This window comes from Anser anser (assembly GCF_964211835.1).
Source record: "Anser anser genome assembly, chromosome: 1".
In the NCBI taxonomy this organism is placed as follows: domain Eukaryota; kingdom Metazoa; phylum Chordata; class Aves; order Anseriformes; family Anatidae; genus Anser; species Anser anser.
In genome coordinates, this window is record NC_139720.1 from 71,929,361 (window position 1) to 71,953,030 (window position 23,670).

The 23,670-nt window shown below is 39.1% G+C and overlaps 1 protein-coding gene across 13 annotated transcripts in view; it reads left to right on the top strand.

The window, feature by feature from the left end:
- The window catches only part of DUSP16 (dual specificity phosphatase 16), a 73,092-nt gene that overhangs the window by 43,324 nt on the left and 6,098 nt on the right, over positions 1 to 23,670 (top strand). For all 13 annotated transcript variants that reach the window (XM_083819931.1, XM_083819934.1, XM_083819929.1 and 10 more), the window contains 3 exons: positions 15,766 to 15,929; positions 21,180 to 21,339; positions 22,016 to 22,139. In XM_083819931.1, coding sequence (XP_083676057.1) covers positions 15,766 to 15,929; positions 21,180 to 21,339; positions 22,016 to 22,139 — 448 coding nt within the window. The remainder of the gene's footprint in view (positions 1 to 15,765; positions 15,930 to 21,179; positions 21,340 to 22,015; positions 22,140 to 23,670) is intronic.

Genomic DNA, 23,670 nt, shown 5'->3' on the forward strand with positions numbered 1-23,670 from the left:
TAGACCCAGTCTTTTCAAGAAGTAGCAAGGAGGGGTGTGAAGTAGATACAGGGCTGAAAGAAGAGGGGATGATGAATAGAAGTAGGAAATACATTGCAGTGACTCAATCAATGATCTAATGAAGTATATACACAGTCTCTGAGAAATGTTAAAACTGCAGTCAGAGACTAATGATGACAAAAAAAAATCAAGAACTCCAGAGAGATACGTCCTTTTAACAAGAAGGTTTTGCTGAGGTTTGCAGTGACTTTAGATGAAAGTGGCAAGGAGGTGGTTATGTTACTGAGAAAACTTTTCCCAAACTGTTTTGAAAGTGAGTACAATGAAAATGAATAATTTCTGCACTTGGACAGGTGCATTTGGTTCTAATGTAAGCTAGACTTACAACAAACTAAGATCTTGCTTTAGCTGTGTCTGGTGCTTGTTTTCTTTGCTCTCTTGGTAAGAATCATGCCTGTGGTTGTGGACTAAACTATAAGACTAAGTAACTCCTCTTCCACAGGACACACCAAATGAACATGTGGTCTCTAGGCACAGTAAATGCTTACTGATAGAGTATTGGTGTATGTAATTAATACTCTATTAGATTTAAAACATTTGAAAAAAAGATGACTTATAATGCCTCATAAGAAACATCAATTTTATTGTTCAAATACCCAACTCTGCTTATCTATCCTAAAGTTTTTGTAATAACCAGAAGCATATTATAGCTCCATGAAGCAATACAAACTATTCACAACTTAATTCCCATGCTGGAAAGAGACACAGCTCTCTAATGACTAAGAATTCGACCCCATGGTGGGGAGGAATGGGAGAGATCTCCTGAATAAAGCCAAGCAGAGGAGAGTATCACAAACCTTTCCTGTCTTCAACTACTTGTACCTCTATAGATTAGTGGCATGAAACATGTCTTTGATCATCTTCTCCCTCTGCTGGACCCCATGAAGCAGACAATGAGAGTGTCTCCATCCTCAGACTTGTCTGTGTCTTCTCTAGGAACGGACAGTACCAGAAAGGGAGTGTACTGCAGCTCCCCAGTGCATAGTCTGGGCAAACACCAGTTGCATATCTCATAATGATGCTATGTTTTTTTTCTCTTATTTCTAGCACATGGTAGTTGTCTGTTCAAACTGAAAATGCAACATTAAACCACATACAAGATAGTAGCTGGATGAGGTGAATTTAGCAATGTGCAGCTGTTGAAGGTTCGTTTGGCTGTTAGAGGGAAAGAAAGGGAAGCTGATGTGTTAAAGCCCATCTTAAAAAAAAAAGCAGGATTTTAATTTTAACATGTCAAATGCATTTCTCTTAGAAAAGATTAGATTCGAGAGTTTAATCCTTTTTTCTTTTTTTGTCAAATAGCTAGTGATGGGGATGTTTGTGAATGCAGAAATCTGATGATTTTAAAACCAATAATAGCAGAGTACAAGAACAAAAGGAAAATGTAAAGAAAGTGTTCACTACTGATTAATTAGAACTAAGTGCTTGTTTCAGGAAATGTACCCAACTAAGATGAATTGGTAATATAGCAATTAACATAAACTGTGTTACTTCACTCTGTAGCACTTCCTTGTCTTCTAATGATTTTGTTCTGGTTTTAATCCTTACATAAAAAATAGCTTTCACAGTCCTGTTGTGTTTTTTTCTTTGTTTGTTTTAATATCTGTTAAAAAACTAGTTACTTAAGCAAAAACAAACAAACAAAAGAAACCTTTTGGTGTGTGAGATGAAGGAGAAAGTGCTAGATTTGGTCTTATACAATGTTCCTTGGAGTTTGATATGTGGCTATTAAGAAACTAGATAAAATGTGTTGTCTCAGCAAGTTGAAGACAAATGCTCATAAACATTTATGGTTTATAATGAGAGTAGGGGTCAGTGCACTCTGTAGAAAGAAAAACCTTTGTACTTGAGTTTTCCCTAAACCACTCAATGTAGTTTATTTAAAACAGTGACCTTAAATAAACATTTTCAGGTAGGAAAATATATTTTGTTGAGATAGAATAAGCAGCAATGAACAAATTTCTGAAATTTCTGCATCTGTTCTTTCTGCCTTCCCCCATTACTGAACACTCAGTACGTTTTTTTAAATATATTTAACATATTTTTATTTATAATTTTGTTTATTAAGGTTGTGCATAAAGGTATGTTCAACCCTGGAGGTTGTTTTTCATTGAAGTAGCTAATGTAAAGACCTCAAAGGAACCCTTACCAATTAGTTCAAGCTCTTGATCTAACCTCATAAAAATATTTATAATCTGGTGGGGAATGTTCTCAGGAATTTAAATACTTGTTTTGGTTCTTAATTTTTAATAGTGCACAAAATACTGATATGTGGGTACTGAAGGCTTAGCCTACTCCTGTCATTGCATCTACTTGGCTGAGTTAAGTAATACTTAAACATAGGGATGTGACTTGATTCCTTCTCTTACCATAATTTGAGAACTGGATTTACTTTTATGGAGTCCTGCCTGTTCCCAGTTACGGTATTTTTATGATGTTTCTGCAGAGCAAGCAGAAACAGTTGAGAGAGACTACTGACTGTTGCTTAACAAATTATTATTGTTAAGGTGGAAAACAGCAAGAATCTTGCTTAAATCCTATTCCACTATGCCAGTGGAAAACATTCACATTCTACTTTCCATGCTCTTTCCTTCTTCTCTTAATCTGGCTTGCTCCTGCTAGGGCAAGCACAGATGTATTCATGGCAGTCACCTTTCAAATGTTGCCTGTGATGAGAATGAAGTTGAGGGTTTTAGTTGTGTGTGCTTGTGTGTGTGCAGAAAACTCACACTAAACAGAAGGATTTCTTAAAAAGAAAAAATAAAAATTAAAACCAAAACACAGAAATCCCTACCTCTCTGTAATTCCAACCTAAGATCAAAAATTGTGATAGCCTAATGCAGAAACACTGTACTGGCTCTGAACTGAAACCAGAAGCAAAAATCCTTGTAGTTGGGTGGATGTGGAGCAGTGATGAATGTCTAAGAGAGACTAGATAACCATCAAAGTACTGTAAGGTAGGATCATAGAAACAGTTTCAGTGAACCTTTTAAGAGTTTCTTAGTGCTGAAAGAACTGAGCATATTTTGCCAGCAAGCCGTGAAGAACATATTTTTTTTGTCAGTCCTCAGTTTGACACTTAGACTTGATGTACTTCAAGGTACAGTGCTACTAAGGCAGAAAACTCGCATAATGCATCAGATTATAAAGCCTGGGGATTCAGGGGAGTCAAATATACTAGAAGCCTTTTGTGAGATTTTAGATCTGCCTGTTACTACTCCAGTGCATGAAGGATGTGATATGGATATACATGTAACTGTATTTCACTGGACTCATTCCTCTCATTAAATACCATCAACCTGATCTGCAGATGTAATCAGGGTTGTGTATACCTAAATATCGTCTGTGGAAAACTTGTTTTGTGGTTGGAAATGAAACTGCCGTCCTTCAATGGATGAATCAAAGACTACAGGGAAAGAATGACAGGCTTCATACTCAAGTCAGATGAGAACTGTCTTAGTAGTCCATGAATTTCTTTGTGCTACTTATCTTTCAGGTTTATCCCAAGTTATCTCTGTCATTCAGAGAATCACTAGCAGAGAATTACAGATTTTCTAGGCGCCCAGTGTGCAGCCCCCATGTGGCTCACAGAAACATGGAGTCAGGGAGCTGTACACCACCATTCCAAAACCTCGCTTGGACGTAGGTGCTGTCACCCCAGAAAAGAGTCATGTTGACCAGCAACTGAAGCCCAAGCGGTGAATTGCCTGCTAATCTCTGCTACATGCAGTTCTGCCTTTGAATAATGTGAGCAATAATATGATTCAATGGATGTTGCTTTCATAAGACCTCTCTGATAAGCTTTTACAGAGCACAGAGCTGTTGTGATAAGCAGAAAGACATTATTAATAATTAATTTCATATTCAGTGATGAATGCAGGTTACATACAGTGGTCAGCAAATGAAGTCATAAACTGAGTGAGTATGAAAAGAAAGAGCAAACAGAATGAGTTCACTGAGACTGTGCAAAGGTCCCGGAAACAAAATAGTGAGAGATTAGCTAGGGACTGTTGCAAAAGGTGGGTTTTTGCTGAAACTTTCCAAATCATTGTTTCCCTGTGACCTGTCCATCACCGACACAGTGTGTGCATGACGTGGAAGTCTTGCATGGAGGACACAAAGAAGGAAGCAAGACAAAGACTTCTTCCAAGGTCTTGTTTATGCTGGTGTTTTTCTTAAAAATACTTGAAATCATAAGTCGATGTAAAGGAGTCCCACTACAAGAATGTCAGTATCTCCAGAGTATGTTTACCATTGTGTTGTCTCTACCTGGCTAAAGCAAAGCTGTATGGAAAAGAAAGTGCAGTGCTCTCTCCTGGCTTTGTCACTGAAAAAGCCATGCCTTGTGGCAGAGGAGCAGGACATCTTAAGAATATTCTTTTATAGGTACAGCTGGTCATTTCCATCTCATGAAGCAAACAGGGTTGAAAGACTGAGCCTTCCTCCCTGCTTCAGCAATCCCACGTGACCAGTAGGAGGCTTCCCAGTGTGTGCTGAAAGATGGCAAAAGTTAGTTGTAGTTTGTGCTGTCTGATAAATTTCCATCTAACACACAAAAGCCTTTCAATGTTTGGATTTGGAGCTTAATAACCTTTGGTTGTGGCTGGCTGAAGCTGTGAGCATTCCCTGTAAGCAAGTCTTTGGAGGGTGCCTCAAGGAGAAGAGCACAACTCCAAATGGTGGCCGTTAATTAATGTAATCAAGTGTTCTGCAAGTTGAAATAACTGCAGGCAGAATGAGCTGTCAAATATCCTGCTGGCATTTAGAGGAAGAAGGGTAGTCACAAGATGATGGCAGGCTTCCTCACACTGACTGTTGATGCCATTACAAGCCAGTTTCTAATGAAAAAGGTAGAAGTCTTGCAGCATGAGCGTGGTATTGCTGAATTGGTCCCGTGTCGCATGGTCAGTGTTAGCGGGAAGGAGAAGGAAGCGGGGAAGGAGCTTGGCTCTGAGTCGCCCTCTACAAAAGACTCCTCTCTTTCAATTTTAGCGAAAGCATAGAAAAACTAGTACCCTTGGCTACAGCTGGTCCTCTGTGAATATCCTCCCACCCTTTGTACTTAAAATGAAGTTTTGAGTGTTCGCGTAGTGCCATGATTGTTTTAAGCACTTGAAAAATGGGAGTAGGTTTTATTACTTTCATATGTGTATTCACTTGCTGTCTTTTGAGCGAGAGCAAAGTTTGACTAGCGTGAAACTCTCATAACATTTCTCAAACCCAAGAATAACTTGTTAACTTGGCTTTTGTTTGGGATACCTCTAGATACTTGTGAAACTTAATTGACTGAAATCACAGCTGGGGTCTTTTTTTTCTTTAACGGCAGAAGGGGCAAGCGTGAACGTCCAGTATGCTCTCTGTGCTTGAGGTTCATCTGACTCTTCTACTGGTGCATGCCACCTGGGTGGGTGGGTGGATGGAGTTGACCCCTTTCTCCTCCTGCCTGCCCCCTCAGCCTTGTTTGCTTAACCTGCCTATTAACCTTGTCTTACCAAAGGCAGAAACCCTCCAGGGCAAATAACTTCCTTTGCTACCGTGCTTGTAAAACACCTAGTGTAACAGGGCCACTATCTGTACGCTACTGTAATAATAAAATTAAAAAAAAAAAAAAGAAAAGAAAAGAAAAAAGTTTTCTGAAGCAGAGACTTCAATCTGGTAGATGAAGTGGCGGATGGGACGGGAAGGGGGGAGGAGGGCTGTCTGCCCGGGTGGCAGCGCTCCTGGCGGGGCTGAGCTTATGTAATGGAAAATGGCAAGCGTCCCTGCTTAGCTGGGCTGGAATGCATGAGTTGCAGTGGGCTGTGTAGGTCTGCAGCTCGTTTAAACAAAGTGGAAACATTGTAGATTCATAAAATTCTGAGTCAGAAAGTTTACAACTTTTCCTCATTATGGCAGGGGAAAAATCCATATGGCGTCTTTTACATAAACATTTTAGCATTTGGTGGGAGCGTGACTGTGGAAGTGCTGATAAGTCACAGCATTAAGAGCCTCTTATCTGAGGTGAGCCGAATGTTAGTTAATGTTTTGTACTTTTTCTGTTTTTTTGTTTGTTTGTGTGTTTAAATTTGATTTCTGCATAGTTTTCAGTAATACTAGAAACGTTATATACCTAGTGCTGATCATTATTAATGGAAACAACTTCCAAATTGCTGGGGGAGGGGGGTCAGGGGAAGAAGGCAGTTAAACATGAATATACTCCGCTATGTATCTGTGTTGGGTACAGAAGTTTGGTAGGGCTTACTTAGAATCCAAGTATTATTTTGCAGAGGTAGCTACAAATTTTGTTGCTTTTCTGTTACTTTTCCTTTAAAATGGGATACTAATATAACATTTATTACCATATGTCCATATAAAATTTGAGTAATCACTGCCTTTAGTGAAGAAGCAAATTCTGGACTAAAAGAAGGCGTTGGAAACTTCTGTCAAATAAACAAGCTTCAAAGTCTCCTTGCAATGCTTTTCTGGTGCACACTTCGAAGTCTCCTTGTGATGCTTTTCTGGTGCACACGTCATCTCTGGTTTTTGACTCATCACTTGGGTTTTAGACCTTTTCCACTCCCTGCTAACTGCATTAAAATAGTTGTGTTTGACACTGAGGTAATACTGATGAACTGGCAGACAATTAGATCTTGTGGGAAGAGGAGGGAAGTGGCTTCTGGTCTGTTTTCAAGATGAATTCATTGAAGAAATCCAATTTCTCTCTTTGATGTTTTCTGAACTGTCAGAACCCGAAGGGGGAAGAAAAAGGAGCAGTGTCTGATTTGAACGGCACTTCAAGAGTAATGCCACCATTTGCTCTGTTACCAGTGTGCATTTTCCTTGGTTGTTTCAAAACCAGTGGGCTTTTCCAGCAGACTCTGTGGCCTTTGAAAAACAGACATGTGCTGCCTCTTCTCTCTACATCAGGAGCAAGAGAAGGGATCTTCCTGCGCATCCCGAGTGAGACATGCAGTGCTGCAGGGCCAGCTGGACCTACTGGGATGTTATATAAAACACTTCATAGGCATAATCTGAAGTTTTACACAGGCCAAGCTCATAGAAGTTGCCATGTTGTCTGTCTCTCTGCTATTACCCACAAAAGATATTTAAGCTTGTTGGTCAGCTTCAGTAAGTCTTGACAAAAGGAGTAATTAAATGAGAAAAATAATGGCAGTTCTTGTAAGCCCTATGGAAATGAGCACTGCCACAGTGGAGAGCCTCACATTAGTGTTCTCCCCCAAAAAGTAGCTTTGGGTCAAGCTGAGCTGGATTTGCTGGTGTGATGAAGCAGCAGTGCTGGGCAGGTCCCAGCAGTGCGAGAAGAGTCCTTTGGAGCTCAGGCTGCACTAGCCACCCATGGATCCACCACAGGACTGGCATCAGAGGCAGATGGGCTCCTTTAGTTCTGCAGCCGCTCCAATTACTTGATGAAGAAACACATTTGGTTAGTTTGAAAGTGGAAATCTGTTCATCTTTAGAGTCGGCCTCTAAAGTTTGAGTAGGTGGCCAGGAGCCTTGTCTCAGTTATCAAATGCTTCTCTAGCTGAACCTTTACCCCCCCCCCCGCCCTTGTCCTCAGCTTTGCTACCAGGCTCTGGGCACAAAAGGCAGCTGCATGGGGTTCTCTGTCAAGCTTTAGCTGACAAGTTCATAGAAAGCACACAATGTCATGTGTCCATTGTCCATGTGTCCAAGGAAGAACTGTCCATTTCCTCATCTTTCTTTCATTCCAATTTCTGTTTCGTGGCCACCTTTATAAAGACTGTAAAGTAATGAATCCTCCTAGAACAAGTGCAGTGTGAGCTTGTTGGTTAAGTTTGTTACTGTTAGGATTTGTGTACCTGTGGAGCTCTCCTTTTTATAGGAGTTGTGACCATATCGGATAGTTACATTAGAAAAACCCAGTTACACCTAACGGGAACATCCCCTATTTTCATGTGTCCCTTTCGCTGCAGAGCTGCAGGCACATCAGCTGTTGTGCTTTACTTTAACACTCAGCCTTAATCTGTCTTATCTCTGAGGTGTTGTCAAGCCTCTGTTCTGTGCTTTGTCAGTGTGCACTTACCTGATTAGTAAGAGAACCTATTCTTAGGTGATTAAGGGTAAAACTTCTGGGGCAGATCTCTGAAAGCATTTTGAGAATAGTAAGGAATTACATGATTGGTGGTTGAAACAGTACTTTTAAAAGCAACTTCCAAGAGATTTTAGGATTGCTTCATGACTGATTTGTCTGTATCTTATAAATAGTGTGCAGGTTGAGATATAGGATGAATGTGAGTATGAGGGAACATCTGTGTTACATTCAACATGCATGCAAAGGAAAGACAATAAATATGTGTGTATGGGGGAGATGGATGTTACTGTAACAGTAACAGGAATGTTTGGCTAAATTAACAGCTGGTAATTAGAACCACCCAACAGCCCACTTAATGTAGTACGCTGGGTAAACACTGGTGAGCTGCTCAAGGTGATCTTTGAAAGCTGGTAGGACGACAAAATGGCATTCTCCTCTCTTTCCAGCACCCTGTGGAAAAGAACGGTATTTAGGGGAGGTGGAGAGCAAGAAAGTGAAGGGAGACTGGGCTAGAGGATGGGGGAAGTGTGCAGGATAGATGCAGATGTTGATCTGCACAATAACTGATGATGTTTCACTGGACTAGCCATAGTACCATAAAGCCAAAGATGACTAACTTGGTCAGTGTGAGGAAAGGATGTTTGTTGATGGGAATGAAGAAAAAAGCTTGAATTTTGAAAACTGACTCTTAGTAGATGGAGTTTTTGCTCCCTTCTGCCTCCTTCCCCATGCTAAATCTATTTCCCAGGTACTTGGACTTCTCTAAAAAAAGAAAAAAAAAGCTTTCATTTTTTAAATTCAGAATCTCTTCTTGAATGTTTCCTGTAATAGTTAAATTTTGATTGGTGGTTACATCTCTTAGTGTGGCTTCATCTATTTGAAGGAAGCATAAATATGAGAGGGGGAAAAAAAACAGTATAACATGGATTAAGCCTAGAAAAGAGCCACCTTTTTTCTCCATGTTTTATGTTCCATTATGTTGTTATTTATCTTGAATGGTTTTATTGAGTATTGGGTGAAAGCATTAAATATTATCTGCACTTCACAACCCTCTATTAAGTGTTAACCCCCTCCTTTTTTTTTAATTTTGTTATTGTTGGTGGTGGTTGTTTGTTATAACTACCCTTTCACTTGTAAACCATCTCTAGTGGTTTACAGAACTACTGTCCCTGCAACTGCAGTATAGCTATTGGCAGCGTTGTGGAATGCTCCTTGTCTGTTTCCATGTAAAATAAAACAGATGAGCTAACGTAAATGCTTGTGGTTCTCAATAGTTATTTCTCTTTATTAATTTAGGATTTGTCTCTGATGGTAGTTTAAATAGTCATAAGGATCTGGATGGGTGCCATTCCCTTAATGGAAGGTAGCTGTTCCTAAATCAACAAAACTTCTCTGGCTACCATTTGTTGCCACCTGAGCCCATCTTCTTTCCCTCTCTTCTTCCTGCTGTTGGCAACATTAGCTAGGAGATTTATTTATATAAGGATTTATGCAATGAATCTATAATAAAGACTAACTTATGTTGTGGAAGTCTGCTGAAACTTTTTCATCCCTTTTTCATCCATTTTTTCTTCTGGGTTTGGCCCTATTTGGTTTCCTGAGTTGGCTGAGAAGGGAGGTGAAACTTCTGATGTCAAGATTCCTTTAACCATCCTACCTTGATGAGCGTAATCATGACACGGTACACAGTTAGAAAACTGCAGTGTCTTAATTCAGGGGAAGTCTGTAGTCACCACTTTGCAGAACCATAGCAACAGCGTAATTGAGTAGGATACCTGATCTTGCAAAATTTCTGGTAATGGATGTGAAAGCTTGTAAGCAAGAAACGTAGGCTTTACTGTAAAGAAGTAGGAGGTGTTGGGTTGTCTGCCACACGCAAGGGTTTATGCTGCAAAACCACCGACAGCTTTTGGCACCTTAACGTGGTTTCATAGAAACTCTTCTTGTGCAGCCACAAGTGATGAACAGAACAAGTCGGCACTAGAACACATAAGGTACAACAGTCTGTTCAACATGCTGCAACCAGGGGATGCCCGTCACTCAGTTAAAACTGAAATCATTTCGCTAGTCTGGTCATTTTTAACAAGCTACCCAAGCAAGAGCCGAGTCAACTTTGGGCAGATACACAACTTTGCAATATAGTAATGATGGATCATCTAAAAATAGAGCAGAACTAAATTAATTGACTTTTGTCTCAGAAACATAAAGGACAAGCAGCTGAACATCACAGTCAATTTATCACTGCTACTTCGGTATCTCTTACTTTCATGTTGGAAAATACATTACATGATATAGTCTAAAATCACTTCTGTCTCATATTGCTTTAATTTGCTCCCATAATGTCATCATCCCCACAGATTTTTTCCTCAGACTTGGGCAGGGCCTATTGTACAAGTAAGACAGACTTAGAGTTGTGCTAGCTACTTGCTGCCAACCAAAGGATATGGTGACTTACGTATGTGCAGTCATGACCAGAAACAACTGCCTATTTAAAAGTGAAGAAGGAGATGCACTGTGCTGCTAATCCTGCTTGGTCAGCAAGTTTTTTTTGGATATAGTGAAACTATTGCATTAATGGTGATGGAAGAGTCTTCCATTTAACTCATCGATACCAGATTGGTTTGCTGAAGCAGAGTGAGAAACTTCAAAAGCTTTGTTGAAAGGAGAGTTTTTTTGTTTGTTTGTTTTAAACAAGCAAAATTTTTAAGATATATGTATAATATGTAAAAGTTGTCTCATTTCCTCTATCCTCTGCCCACAACCTTCAAAACAGATAAGTAGTTGAATAAGAGAGTGCAGAGCTCTTTCAGTCCAGCTTTACCATCAAGAAGGCACACAACCCATATGATTTCAGAAGCTATTGAAGAGAGAATATTTCTGAGTTATTTGTCAATTATCTATTTCCAGTCCTTTGTATATTTGGCAATTGGACTGGTTGGTAAGACTAGAAAGAACAGCCTGCCAGATATTGTAAGCTGGGAGGGGATACCCTTCTGATTGAGGCACTGCAAAGCGAGTGAGATTTCTTAGATCTCGCCCAGGAGATTAGGATCAGGGCCCAGTTACATTTATCAAAGACTTCAGTGGAACTTTATTAAAACAGTAGCTCTGCTAGTGACCTGGGGATTTTTTTTCCCCATGGTTTCAACATGCCCTTGTGATTGATTTACCATTTGCAGGGGCTGGAGTCATGGTGGAGAAAGGGTGTTGTTCAGAAGCTAGCTCCGGGAAAAAAAGTGCATTTTCTCTTACTAAACAAACAGCACAGTGCTGCCAGTAGCCCTGTTCCAAATGAGGTAGTTAGGGGGATAAATATAAAATTTGCCTTGATGCAAAGCATCCTCAAATTGTGAAATCTGAAGCTAAACCAGCCTCATCTTTCTTTTAAGGCTCAGATTGCTATTCTGTGTTCCAATCTGTACACTGAGTTCATTCTCCAAATGCTTAAAGTTTGTTTTTTGAGGACTGTCTGCTTCATTTACAGCAGAAATGGACAGGTAGTCTGCATGGTTGAAGTACTTTTCTCATAAGAGGTTCTTCATGTAGGCTGTACATTGATTTTTGCTTTGGAGATTAATGTGGGTTACGATCTGTGTTAGAAAACAGAAAGATGAAATAAGAATCTTTTTTTTCCTATACATTTTCAGGTGCCATTATTTTTTAAATATAACTATATAGAATTGTATTATGTGTGTGTATATATGCATATATGCACGTACACGCTATATGCATATTTTGTAAGTCAGTGCAAGCAAATGGAGATGACAGCAGCTCTTTAAAATGGAAGTTAGTCTCATAATGAAATGACAGCTCAGTGGATGCTGTCATTCCAGATCCCTGATATACTATGTTACACTGGAGGTCATCAGTAGTTTAGCAGGATGCATACATGAGTGTTTTGTTGGGGTGGGTTTTGTTTGTTTGTGTGTGTGTTGTTTTTTTTTTTTAAGCCATTTTTCAACACACATCTATCTAGAATATGTTTTTTCTACTGTGAGTGCCATAAATCAAAGGCAGAGTTGTTGAAAAGCTACTAACTTTTTTGAAATGAATACAGAAGATGGCAGGGAAGATGGATTAATATTTGAAACAAGATACCGATTGCATCCTTTCTGACGTCAATGATCCTGAAGTCATTGATCCTACTTAGAGAACTGGGGGCTAATCTGTAATACCAGGTTAAAATATGTGCAAAGGAAATAAGGGCTTACTTGGGAGCATGAGGAAAGATAGTCAGGTAACAACACAATGTCAGAAGTACTTGATGTGAGAATTTTGTGGTTATAGTTGATGTTGTAAGGACAGTAAAGTAACATTTTATTAGGAAAGTGTGTGTAGAAAGAAGAAGGATGACTTTGTAGGGATGAATGTCCTAGAGGAAGTGTTGAAGCATCTAATCTTGAATCACTTCAATCTTGCATTACCAAATTCCTAAAAAAACAACAAAAAAAAAAGTGTTCCTTACGCTTATAATGACAAAGCATGGGTTCCATCTCCCCAAACCTCAGTTTTTAAGCATATTAGCATCTTTCTTAACTTTTGTTGCAGTACTCATGCAGAAGTGAGACCAATCTGTATCTATATGGGAAGGTTCCTAATTAAAATACAAAACAAAAACATGCCCATGTAGCCTTCTTCACAAAGACATTAGAAATTACAAATATAAAATCTCTTCTTTGCTTGTGCTACTTCTTTGTAAGGAACAAGAGACACTTTGTGTGAGAAAGGCTCCAGATAGCAGCCAACAACTTTACCAAGAGATAAAGAGTGAACAAATGAAACCAAAGATTGATCTTACTCTTTCCTTTCTTCCACCAGTCCCTCAAGGAACTGCTGGGCTCTGTTACCACATCTTCCATAAAATTTATCTAAGGCATGTAGTGACTAAAAATTCTAAGCTTGCTTCCTGAAGAACAGGGAAATTCTTATGCCATAACTAAGAGAATTCAGCAACAGTGTGAGATAATTATTTTGAAAACTTTTTGTCTTTTGATTGATATATTAAACAAGCAGTGTCCATGCTCATGGCTTATACAGACAGGAACAGGTGGTGGAGGTGTAAAGCAGGATGGTATGAGCAGAACTCTTGCATTCACTTGATTGCCTTTGAAACCAGCCTCAGATTTCTGCATTTGGGCCCATGCTCTTCAGCTTTCTTGTATCTGACTGGGTCCCAGACCTGCCCCTTTGCTTTGCTCTTTTGATGGGTGTGGGCTGTCTGCTCTCTGGCATGGAAAAACATCTCACAGTTCAGCTCCTGAAAAGCAGTACTGGCCATCTTTGGGACTTTGGAGAGTACTGCACCTGAGACGCAGCGTGGTGAGTTTCTGGGGCCAGCTTGTGCAGAAGCATGTGCTCCATGCTTCAGGTGGTGGGTACACCTTGCTGAAGTTCTGAAACCAGGCTGCACCCTTAATTTATGCAGCTGAGGAGTATACTGGGCAAGACAAAAAGAATTTCTGCACCTATTTTGCACCTTCTCCTTCTTAAGACTCTTGTATTATTGCCTTGGCAGTAGTTGGTCCCCCTCATGAAAAAGCTCCCTCTGCTATATATAAATGCCTTTCTCTGCCAAGTCTCTTCAGTTCTCTGAGATTTTGCATTTCTTTTTAAAGCAAGGGATTTCTTGTATTACTGTTTTTAGCAGGCTTCCCGATCTCTCTTCATGTAACCCAGGTAGATCTGCCATGCTCTACTCTTCCAGGCCTGCTGCTTGTACAAAAGCTGTTTGTGGTGGTGGTAGTTGACTCAAGTAGGTTTTAAATGACTCAAGGCATGCGGTAGTTAACTGGAATTCGTGAAATGATCAGAGATTCTTCAATTACACTGCAAATTTACAATGTTTTCTCTTTTCTCGTTCTAACAGATTGAACAATAAAAAGGAATCTGTATAAATATGACATGAAGATTGATTTTAAAAAATATAAAAAACCTTCCTACAGTAAATTACAGCTATTTTGTCTTATGATGTTTCCAAAGACAAGCATTGTCCTAGTTATCTAAAATCACTTATCTAACACTAAAGACAAGTGATTTTTTTCAGTTAGGAGACTGTAACAAGAACTACTGCTCAAAAAGCTTTTGTTCTGAAAACTGCTTGCTGGCTTCTTTGTTTATCAGATAAAATGGGTTATTACACACATGGCTATTACCTTGTTTTTTTTTTTTTCTACATTTAATAAAGATACAGAGTTTAAAATCCAAAGAATAGACATAATTCAGGCAATGGTAATGCAAGCCTTGACAGAACAGTACATTATCTTATTGCTGAATAATTTTAATTCAAGTCTTCAAACTGTAATACTACAGAACATAGCATTTGGCAGATTTAGCACATTAATACTTCTCTTCCTTGATGATAAAAAGGTGTCTTGTTCTGCACAGGTTATAATTACTCTTCCTCCACTTACAGTTCCACTTGTCTCTGTGCTTTTAATGTAAGGAAATAGCTGGGGACTTTGACTTTCTTTTGTGCCTCTCATCCTTACTAATTGGCTATTACATGGTGAAAACTGTCCAAAAAAGCCTGTAACATACTGATTTAAGCAGCTGCCTACAGTTCTTCTTCAGACTAGATGAAGTATGTGAATGAACTGAGCTTGGAGTTCTGCTAGTTTGTCAAAAGCTAGCTAATTTGTGTGAGAACATGTTTAGCTGAGGTGTAAGTCAGTTGCTGGAGGTCTGTTTGGTTTTGTTCTTTAACTGTGGGTAGCGCTGGTTGGACCACAGTCAGTAACTGAGATTTATAACATAGCTCTTGCAGTGGGAGGGAAACAGGCATGTGGCAAAGCAAGAAAAGGAAATGGAGCTTGAGCTGTGTGTGTTACGTATTTGTGTCTGCAGCAGTCTCAGCCTAATGCAGGGGTGGCAAATTATAATGAAAATGTTGTGGAACTACAGTATGCATAGGGCCTAATGCCCTAACTACTGCAAATGAAGAACCACCTAGCAGTAAAGGGAGCACAGAGGGGCTAGTTTGCTAGGAGAATCCATGGCTAATCTTCACCTCTTCCCGTGCCCACCTTCCCCTGTAGTCACCCTCTGCCTCACCTGCCACTCTTGGAATGGAGAAGCCTTAGCTTGGTGTGGTTTTGAAACGTGAAGCCTCTTGCAGTGTGTTGAATGAAATATGTTATTTCTGAGCAGTGTAGAAAATAATAATGCAGGATTCTAAAAGCAAACATTAATAACTACATATTGATGCTCTTACCAATTGAGAATACATGACTTCTCCTTAATGCAGTCTAATTATAGACCTAATATGGGAGAAGGAATTGTTCAGAAAACAATTTGCTGACGCAGAAAGGCAAAGGTATGTGGTGGGTGTTGCGGGTTTTTGTTTTGTCTTAAAATTCTCATTTCCACATGTCCTTTTGAATCAGAAGAAGCATCAAAATCTGAGGAATGGAGAGAGAGAAACAAACAAGCTTTCCAACCAGAGTGGGAAGACAAAAACAGGCCTTGTGTTCTGACAAATGGTTCTGCACACTTAGGGTACCTCTGGGAGAGGTGTGCCTATAGCTGTACAAGTTCCTCTGCTGGCCCCTTAATGCCTCTCCATCTCATGCAACAAATGCTGCTTTTTGAGAATTGGTATGGGCACTGATGCCTTCCACAGTGCTTGTCAGTAATGCACACTGTGCCTCTTACAGGTGGATTTGCTGAATTCTCCAGCTCTTTCCCTGGTCTCTGTGAAGGAAAATCCACGCTTGTCCCTACATGCATTTCTCAGCCCTGTCTACCTGTCTCCAATGTTGGCCCAACCAGGATTCTGCCTCATCTCTATCTCGGGTGCCAACGGGACGTCCTCAACAAGGTGAGCATTCTGGATGTTATGCTGTTTACATGGATGAGTATATAATCTCCATGTGTCTTTTTCCATGCTTCTATTATACCTCGTTATTGCAGCTATAAAACCATCTAAAGTAGATCTAGATGATAGCCTTGCACAGCTTTATGCGCAGCCAGCTAGGCAAGAACTAATGATATACAGTCCACATAATGAATCCACATGTCATCTAATAGGATAATTGATCTCTCTCCTTCCTCCTGGAGAAGATAATATGATAACTTCCTCAGTAACCTACCAACCAACAGCATGCTATTAAATCAGCCGTTACAGTAGGTCAGGTAGTTTACTGTGTATAGCACCAACTGGTTTGTTTTGGTGTGTGTTGCATATTCATACAATTATGTTAATAGTTCTAGTGGGATGAAATAAAGATTGTCTTTCAGTATTTTCTCTAAACACTTACATATATGTTTTTTTATACATGTATAAAGCCTAAGACTGGAACTATCCTAATAGTCCTATAATTAGATCATATTCATAAACTCAATGGATTTACCTTGGCCTTTAAAATCTTCAACATCTTTGTTGCTACGTAGTGAGTCAACAATTCAGAACTGATTCACATATGATGGATGTCAAGGCAATTTTCATACCACAAAAGTAATTTGTGGTCCCCACACAAAAGGCAACAGGTAGATTAAAATACCAAGTGAATTAAAAAAAAAAAAAAAAAAAAAAAAGAAATCTGTGTTAAGTGGTAGAATATTAGATGCTTTTATGCTGTTTGTTTCAATATGTTAATGATAAGTGCTATCCTAAGCCCCACTCGGAGTGGTGGGGTCTCTTATTCTTCTGTAGGGCCAGGGACGTTTGGGGATGTGAATAGAACTCCAGTGCTGTAGCTCTTTAGTGAATAGTCTTAGGAATGAAAGAGGCTTTCACGTTACTTGCAGTAAATCAGTGCCTATAAATAGGTGTTACGCGCAGACACAGTACGCGTGCCTCACCAGAAAGGGAAACCAAGTGGTAGCAGTAGTCAGGAATTTCACTATAGGGGTGGAGGAGTCTGAAACTACTACAACTACTACAACTGCTACTGGTAAGCCCTGAGTATGGCAGAGCATTCTGTAGGAGAGTTTAGACCTGGTGAGGTGTCTCATGCCTTTTCATTTACAACCCTGATAGTATTTCAGCACGTGTCCGTCATATAGCAGGAAGCTCTGCAGCTTCAGAAACTTTAGAATTAATGGGGGAATTGTTCAAATTTGCACTTCTTGACCTCATGCATTTCTTAACCGTTTTAAGGACAAATACGCATTTTATGATTTCAGATCTGCTTGTGGCTTGCACATTTTTCTTCTTATTTAAAACAAGTCACAGGCAATTCTTTATTCTGAGCATGTTACTTGTTCACTGCACTGAAGTAGACCGTAGTGTCTTCATAATTTATGTCTTCAGTTTTGGTGTCTGCACGTGGAAAATCTTAAATGGCTCTCATCTTAAATAGTGATACCTTTATTAACTTAAAGAAGCTGTGGGAACAAATGAAGATTTCTGCATCTGGGAACGAATTTGATGCTTTCACTGCAATTGGCAACTCCCAGTTTCCTGATCCTTAATAGTTTCTTGATTCAACTCAAAGTTAGTGATAGTTAGAAATGAGGATTCTAGAAATGCTAAGGGCAGTGAGGTGCTCCAGGTGGCTTGTGTTTGCTGTTGCTCTTTCTTCCACACTCCTTGCTTCTTGGAAAGCCTAGATCCTCTGCAAGGGTTTTAGGAAAAGCAAGGAGGATGTCTCCCAATACATGGAGTGCTCAGAACTACCAATACCTGGTATGAAAAGTGAAGAATATTGAAAAGGGAAGGGTGAAAAACAAAAACCAGTGATCAGAAGCAGAGTTCTGTCTCTGTTATGACAGTCAAGAAGATGGTAAGTGGCTAAGTTTGCATGCTTCAGCTTAATGGCCTTGCTGCTTTGTCAGTTACTGAAGATACGAAGTCAACTTTCTGTGAAGACTGAAATGTGTTTGTTTGTTTTTTTTTTAATTCAAGTTCAGATTTTTAAAAATAACTTTCTAAAATATTCCAGTAAGATTCCCAACACTGCAAAATATAGTTGTATACATTCACCTTACTTTTGCTTTTGAATGCTGTGAGGTCCTGTTATTCCTCCTATTGCCCAGACATACTCATTTCTCTGAAATCTAAATGTCTCAAAAATACCTGCAAAAATAAGTCTTTATTTGCAATGTAGTTAAATTCAATGCTTTAGAGATGTGAATTTTCAGCATAGCCTATCAAGATGAGGTAATCTTTTCAGAATCTTTAGAAGCTTATCTCTGAGTACAGGGGGGGAGAAACATTTGTCTTGATCATAGATCGTCCTGCAGCATGACCTTTTAGGGACACTGATGCTATTTGCCACTAATGTCTCTGCTGATAATGATTGATGTATAAAAGATAAGCAAACACAAATGTTTGGTTTGTGTCCTTGAGGAAAACTAATGATTGCTTCAGAAAAGTATTAGGAGATTTTGCTTTATGGATTTCTTTTTAAATGCTTAACTCTGAAAATGTTTATAGTATTTCCTGCAGTTGAAACGCTAAGAACCTCATGAAATTTCTGGTCTGGCTCTTCAATGTGTTCTTTAAATAATTTGGGGATCAGTGGTGCTGCTTTACCTAAATGCATGTATTTGCAAAAAGTGTACTTTTTCACCATCACCAGCTTTCTTTTACTCTGGTTAACAAAAAAGTCCATTTCACTTGTTGGGTCTTAGTGTGATATATTGGTGGCTATCAGTATCAAATGGCAGGGCAAGAGGGTACGTATTTTGACAGAAAATCTTCGTTGATTTTCAGATTTGTGAAAGACAGACACACTAAAATCTGACTTATACATGACTGACAGTGTCCTTTCAGAAAGTTAGGATAACATAAAAAATCTGTTTGGCTGCGGGCCTGAATGAGTCTCCTGCTTACATCTCAGATTTTGTGCCAGCATTAGAGTTGTAAAAGTTTCTGGTTTGCTCCTTACCTAACTATTCTGTTTTTTTTTTTTTTTTTAATTCCAGACCTGGATTTTATTTCCTGGAACAAAATAACATTTTAGGGTGCCATTAATTTTAAGATTAAACAAGTCATAGAATGTAAATAAGCTGACAAAAGAGCATTTACCTTCTTTTCACAAAGTTGTTAGTATTAGGATTTCTGGATCTTCCTCCCATCATAATTCACTTCTTCCTTTTGGGTGTCTTACAATGAAGGCACTGTTATGGTTATTATATTACAGTGTGTTGCGCAGGGAATGATTGATACTTTAGAACAGAAGGAAGCATAACTTCTTTCTTTAGCCTTGGTCTCAAAGACAAGTACTAACACATTTTTGGGTGTTTTTTTGGCTCGGTGATTTCAGACTTGGCATCTGCAACATTCTAATTCCCATTTGGATAATCAATTCCACACTGAAAATCTTACATAACTGTGGAATTGTGATCGTTGGACCATGCAGTCCACCAGCACTTACGCTTTAGACAAAATAATAATACAAATAAAAAAGAGAAGGCTTTTCTTTCTAAATTCATCAGCTTTCCAGCACTACTTAGCTGTATCCTGAACAAACGTGCATCATGAAAGTCCATTTCTTAGTGATACCTTCATTGCCTCCCTCTTGTGTATAAGAGGTTGGGTGACTTTTATGCATACTGTGGCTCGAGACTCTGCATGTACTTTTGTACCTGCTATTTCAGTTGTTTGTTGTTTACCTTTCGGACTGTAAGTGGTGACTATAGGTGTATAGGGTTAGTATTTCAACTTAGTGGCCTAAACTAGATGCTTATTTTACAGAAGTTGATGTTGAATAGTTGGGATCCTAGAGTTGTAAGGCTACATGGCTCAGCACAGTCACAGATTCTGGGGCTTTCCTTAGCACATGTAAGATACCATGGTAACTGGTCTCCTGTGCCAAGAACCCTAATCCCTCTCTGACTAATTCCAACAATTCCCACATTTCCTTACAGCTCTGCTTTTAAACTTTCAGTTTATGAGAGTTTAAATGTAGGAAAGGGAGGCGAGACTGTGTTGGCTACAAAAGGCATGCAGGTCTGGAGGGAAGCTTGCTGTTTGAGTTGGGGAGATGTGAAGGAACAGAAAAGGGGGACATTGGTGACAGTGCTGAGGAGCTGAGCTTTACTGGGAGTATGACCTAGAAAACTAGCAGTGTCAGAAGCAGTAAAGGTGAGAAGTTACCTTGACACATTCAGCCCTTTTTTGGACCACTGCTGCAAATCATATTTGTTAGTCATAAATTATATTTATCACAACTATTTATATTTATATTTATATTTATGTTATACATTTATATATATTTATAATGTTTATATATTTATATTTATATTTAAATTTGTGATAAATTACTTTTATTTGTGATAATTTGCTCTGCGAGCAATTGCTCATCTCTTGTTCACCTTGGATGTCTATGTTTATGGTATAAGGTACATTCATTAGTTTAAGGTACCCACACCTTCATACTCCTCTGGATATGCTAGCGTAAGGGATTTGGGGTGTAAGTTTGGAGCAATTGTCCATTTTGTTGTCCGGAGCAAATTTGTCTCACTAGCAGAGATTTATGTAAATTCCCTGTTTATAACTGCTTCATAAAACATGTAGTTAAGTAAGGGTGGATTTGATGCACTTTCTTCTGCAAATGGCTATGAGATTCCCTTTCTCCCCTTCAGTCCATTGTTCTCACTGAAAATTTAATTTATGCCTGCATATACATACTTTTGCGTGTTCATCCCTTCTACATACACACTGCAAAGTACACACAGTGTACCTGTGTAGTAAATACCACACATTATTTAAACTGCTCTGATATGTGATCCAGAAAACATGCATTCAAGTCAGCGAACTATACGTGACATAACTACTTGGTTATGTCACCTTGCATGGTGAGAATTTAAACCAAAGTAGCAAAAAAAATGCATTCTCTTGGAAGCGATGCTTCATAGTAACAGAGGGTATTCTACCATTATTTCTGTTCTATGTCACCTTTGTTCACATGGACTTTGCAGCCTGTATATTATTTGGTCATAGTGGATGTCTTGTTAAAAGTTGCTTGAAGAATCAAAAGCTTAGAAGTCACCTTTTTCAACAAACAATGCCCCCAGTAGTTTACTTTTTAGCTTTATTATGTGTTTTGAGTTTGTGGTCTCTTTGAAATGTGCCAAAGGTGTTGTTTGACTTCTCTAGTTTTAATCGTTCTCTCTTTCATAGGAGCTGATGCAGCAGAATGATATTGGCTATGTACTAAATGCCAGTAATACCTGTCCAAAGCCTGATTTCATTCCGGAATCCCATTTTCTGAGAGTGCCAGTGAATGACAGCTTTTGTGAGAAGATTTTGCCTTGGTTGGATAAATCAGTCGATTTTATAGGTGAGAAGAAACTTTATATTGGCTCTCTAAAACAGTTTTTGGATAACTCTGTGTCTGACTCCTATTTTGGCTGGAGGATACCTGAATGCTTTCTGGGTGGTATGAAAATACCCTAAGGATCTGCGTATATGATCACCATCACTTTATAAGTACAGAAGCAAAATAATACAAGGAGATTCTGCTGCTGCGTGTTCCAGCACTTACAGGAAAAAAAAAAAAACCTTTTTAAAAGCACAACTCTGCTTTCTGGCATCCTGGTAGACACCTGATACATTCCTGCAGAGAATGAATTATAAAATTGGACATACAGATCCTGTCTTTAGCTTTAAGCAGTGAGCTAACAGATGAATTGGCCAAATTGTTCAATCATGAATACTTGCTTTTTACTTGCATATAAAATTAAAAACAATCACCTTTCCCAGAAATCTAGATAGGGTTGTTTATGTGCACGTTAATGTAAGTGATGTATGCTGTAACTGCAGTGTTTTCTGTGTGTAGTCGCATGCTTTTTCTAAACCCAGTGCAGTGATGGAGAAAATAAGTGCTTTTTGTTTAAAGCTTCCATGAGATCTGTAATTAGCAGCCAATTTGGAAGTTCTGAACAATTTCAAATAACATTGTTTTCCTTGCAAACTTTTAATTGCGGTATAATGCTGCTGATTTCTTTGGTATGCAGAAAAAGCAAAAGCATCAAATGGTTGCGTGTTAGTCCACTGTTTAGCTGGAATATCTCGCTCTGCCACAATCGCTATTGCATACATCATGAAGAGAATGGATATGTCCTTAGATGAAGCTTACAGGTAAGGAGAAAATTTCCTTTCATACTAATTCTTGTGCCTGTCAGCTTGTTTTTAAAGTGATAAAAGGTTACACGGCCAAGGTAGAAGCAGAGGTTATTTATCCTGTAGTTCATTGGCCTCTGGGCACTCTTGCTTTAAACATAGGTTTCCTCCCTAAAGAAATTAGGGGTCGTGTGCAGGCATTGTGCACCTAATGTTAATTCCCTACCTGCAAAATGCTGGTGTTGGTCTTTGCTCTAAATTTAAACTGCTTATTAAGTGTGAGTGTGTATACCTGTATGCACACACACATCACACACAACAGTATCTTGTAAGCCAAAGAAAAAATGAAACGGATAGGGCTAAAGAAAGAGAACCTAGGATATTTGTCATCCTGCTTGTAGCAAGTGCTAGACTGGATCTGTTGACTTCAGTTTGGTAATGCTCTCAAAGAAGTGCCTCCAGGTGAAACGTATAGGAATTAAGAAAACAACTTTGTTGCTAATGAGCTCAAACAAAAACTCTTGGAGAAAGTATTTTGAAGTATCAGCTCTTTGTGGTATTAGAGAATTCTTGTGGGGAATAAATACCCCTACCTTTTTAACCTTTCAAATCACAGTATTGCTGTACTTAGATTGTGAACACTTTATTGCATTCCAGGTGACTTGGTTGCAGTTTACCATGACTTCTCTATTTCATTTGGCAAACTGCTTTTTGTTCCTGTGTTGCACAGAAGACATCGGCTTTCTTCTTGACAGACCTTATAGGCTAATTGGCAGAGCTGACACTGACACACCTCTATAAGACATGTCTTGCAGAAGCAATTTGAACAATTGGGCTGGAGCAGGTTGAGAGGAGTACCTTCCAAATCACTACTGTGTTTGCTACCACCATTTTAAAAACTGTGATGGTGACAGAAAGATGAACAGCTGACATTCTCTTGCGTGGGATGGTTTTCATGGGGCATTTTCTTTTAAGCTAATAAATGCAAGTATGTATGTATGTGGTGAAAAAAGTTAATTCAAGAGATGCCTGAACTGCAGATGTCTCCCATGGCATTCAAGTCTGTAGAAGATTTCTACTGGTGCTTGGTTTTGTGCAGTAATTTCCACGTGTATGATGAAACAGGTTTGGCTGGTTAAGAAGCATAGGTGACAACTCACAATTACGCAGGCAGAGATGCTATGGATGAATTGCTGGATATGGATGGATAGGCTGCGAGGTCTGAGCTTGATTTGCCAAACAGCCTAGCTGATCTCAGGCTGTAGTGCTCTGGAGGTTAGAGCTGTAGAGTACCAAATACTTCTAAAAGGCACACGTGTAAGTAAACCTCTCACTGAGTAAGGAGTGCTTCTTCACATTTTTCCATGACATCTCTGCATTAAATTCTAGTTTGCTTCTTAACCAGAAGTGTGAATTGCGTGTGGAAGATGAATCATCCTTGGCCTTTTTTCTCTTTGTACTGGAGATGCTGAATAACTACTGGAAACTTTGATTTTATTTTACTATGATCTGATTTTCTTTGATCTGACTTAGTGAGAACAGTCTGCAG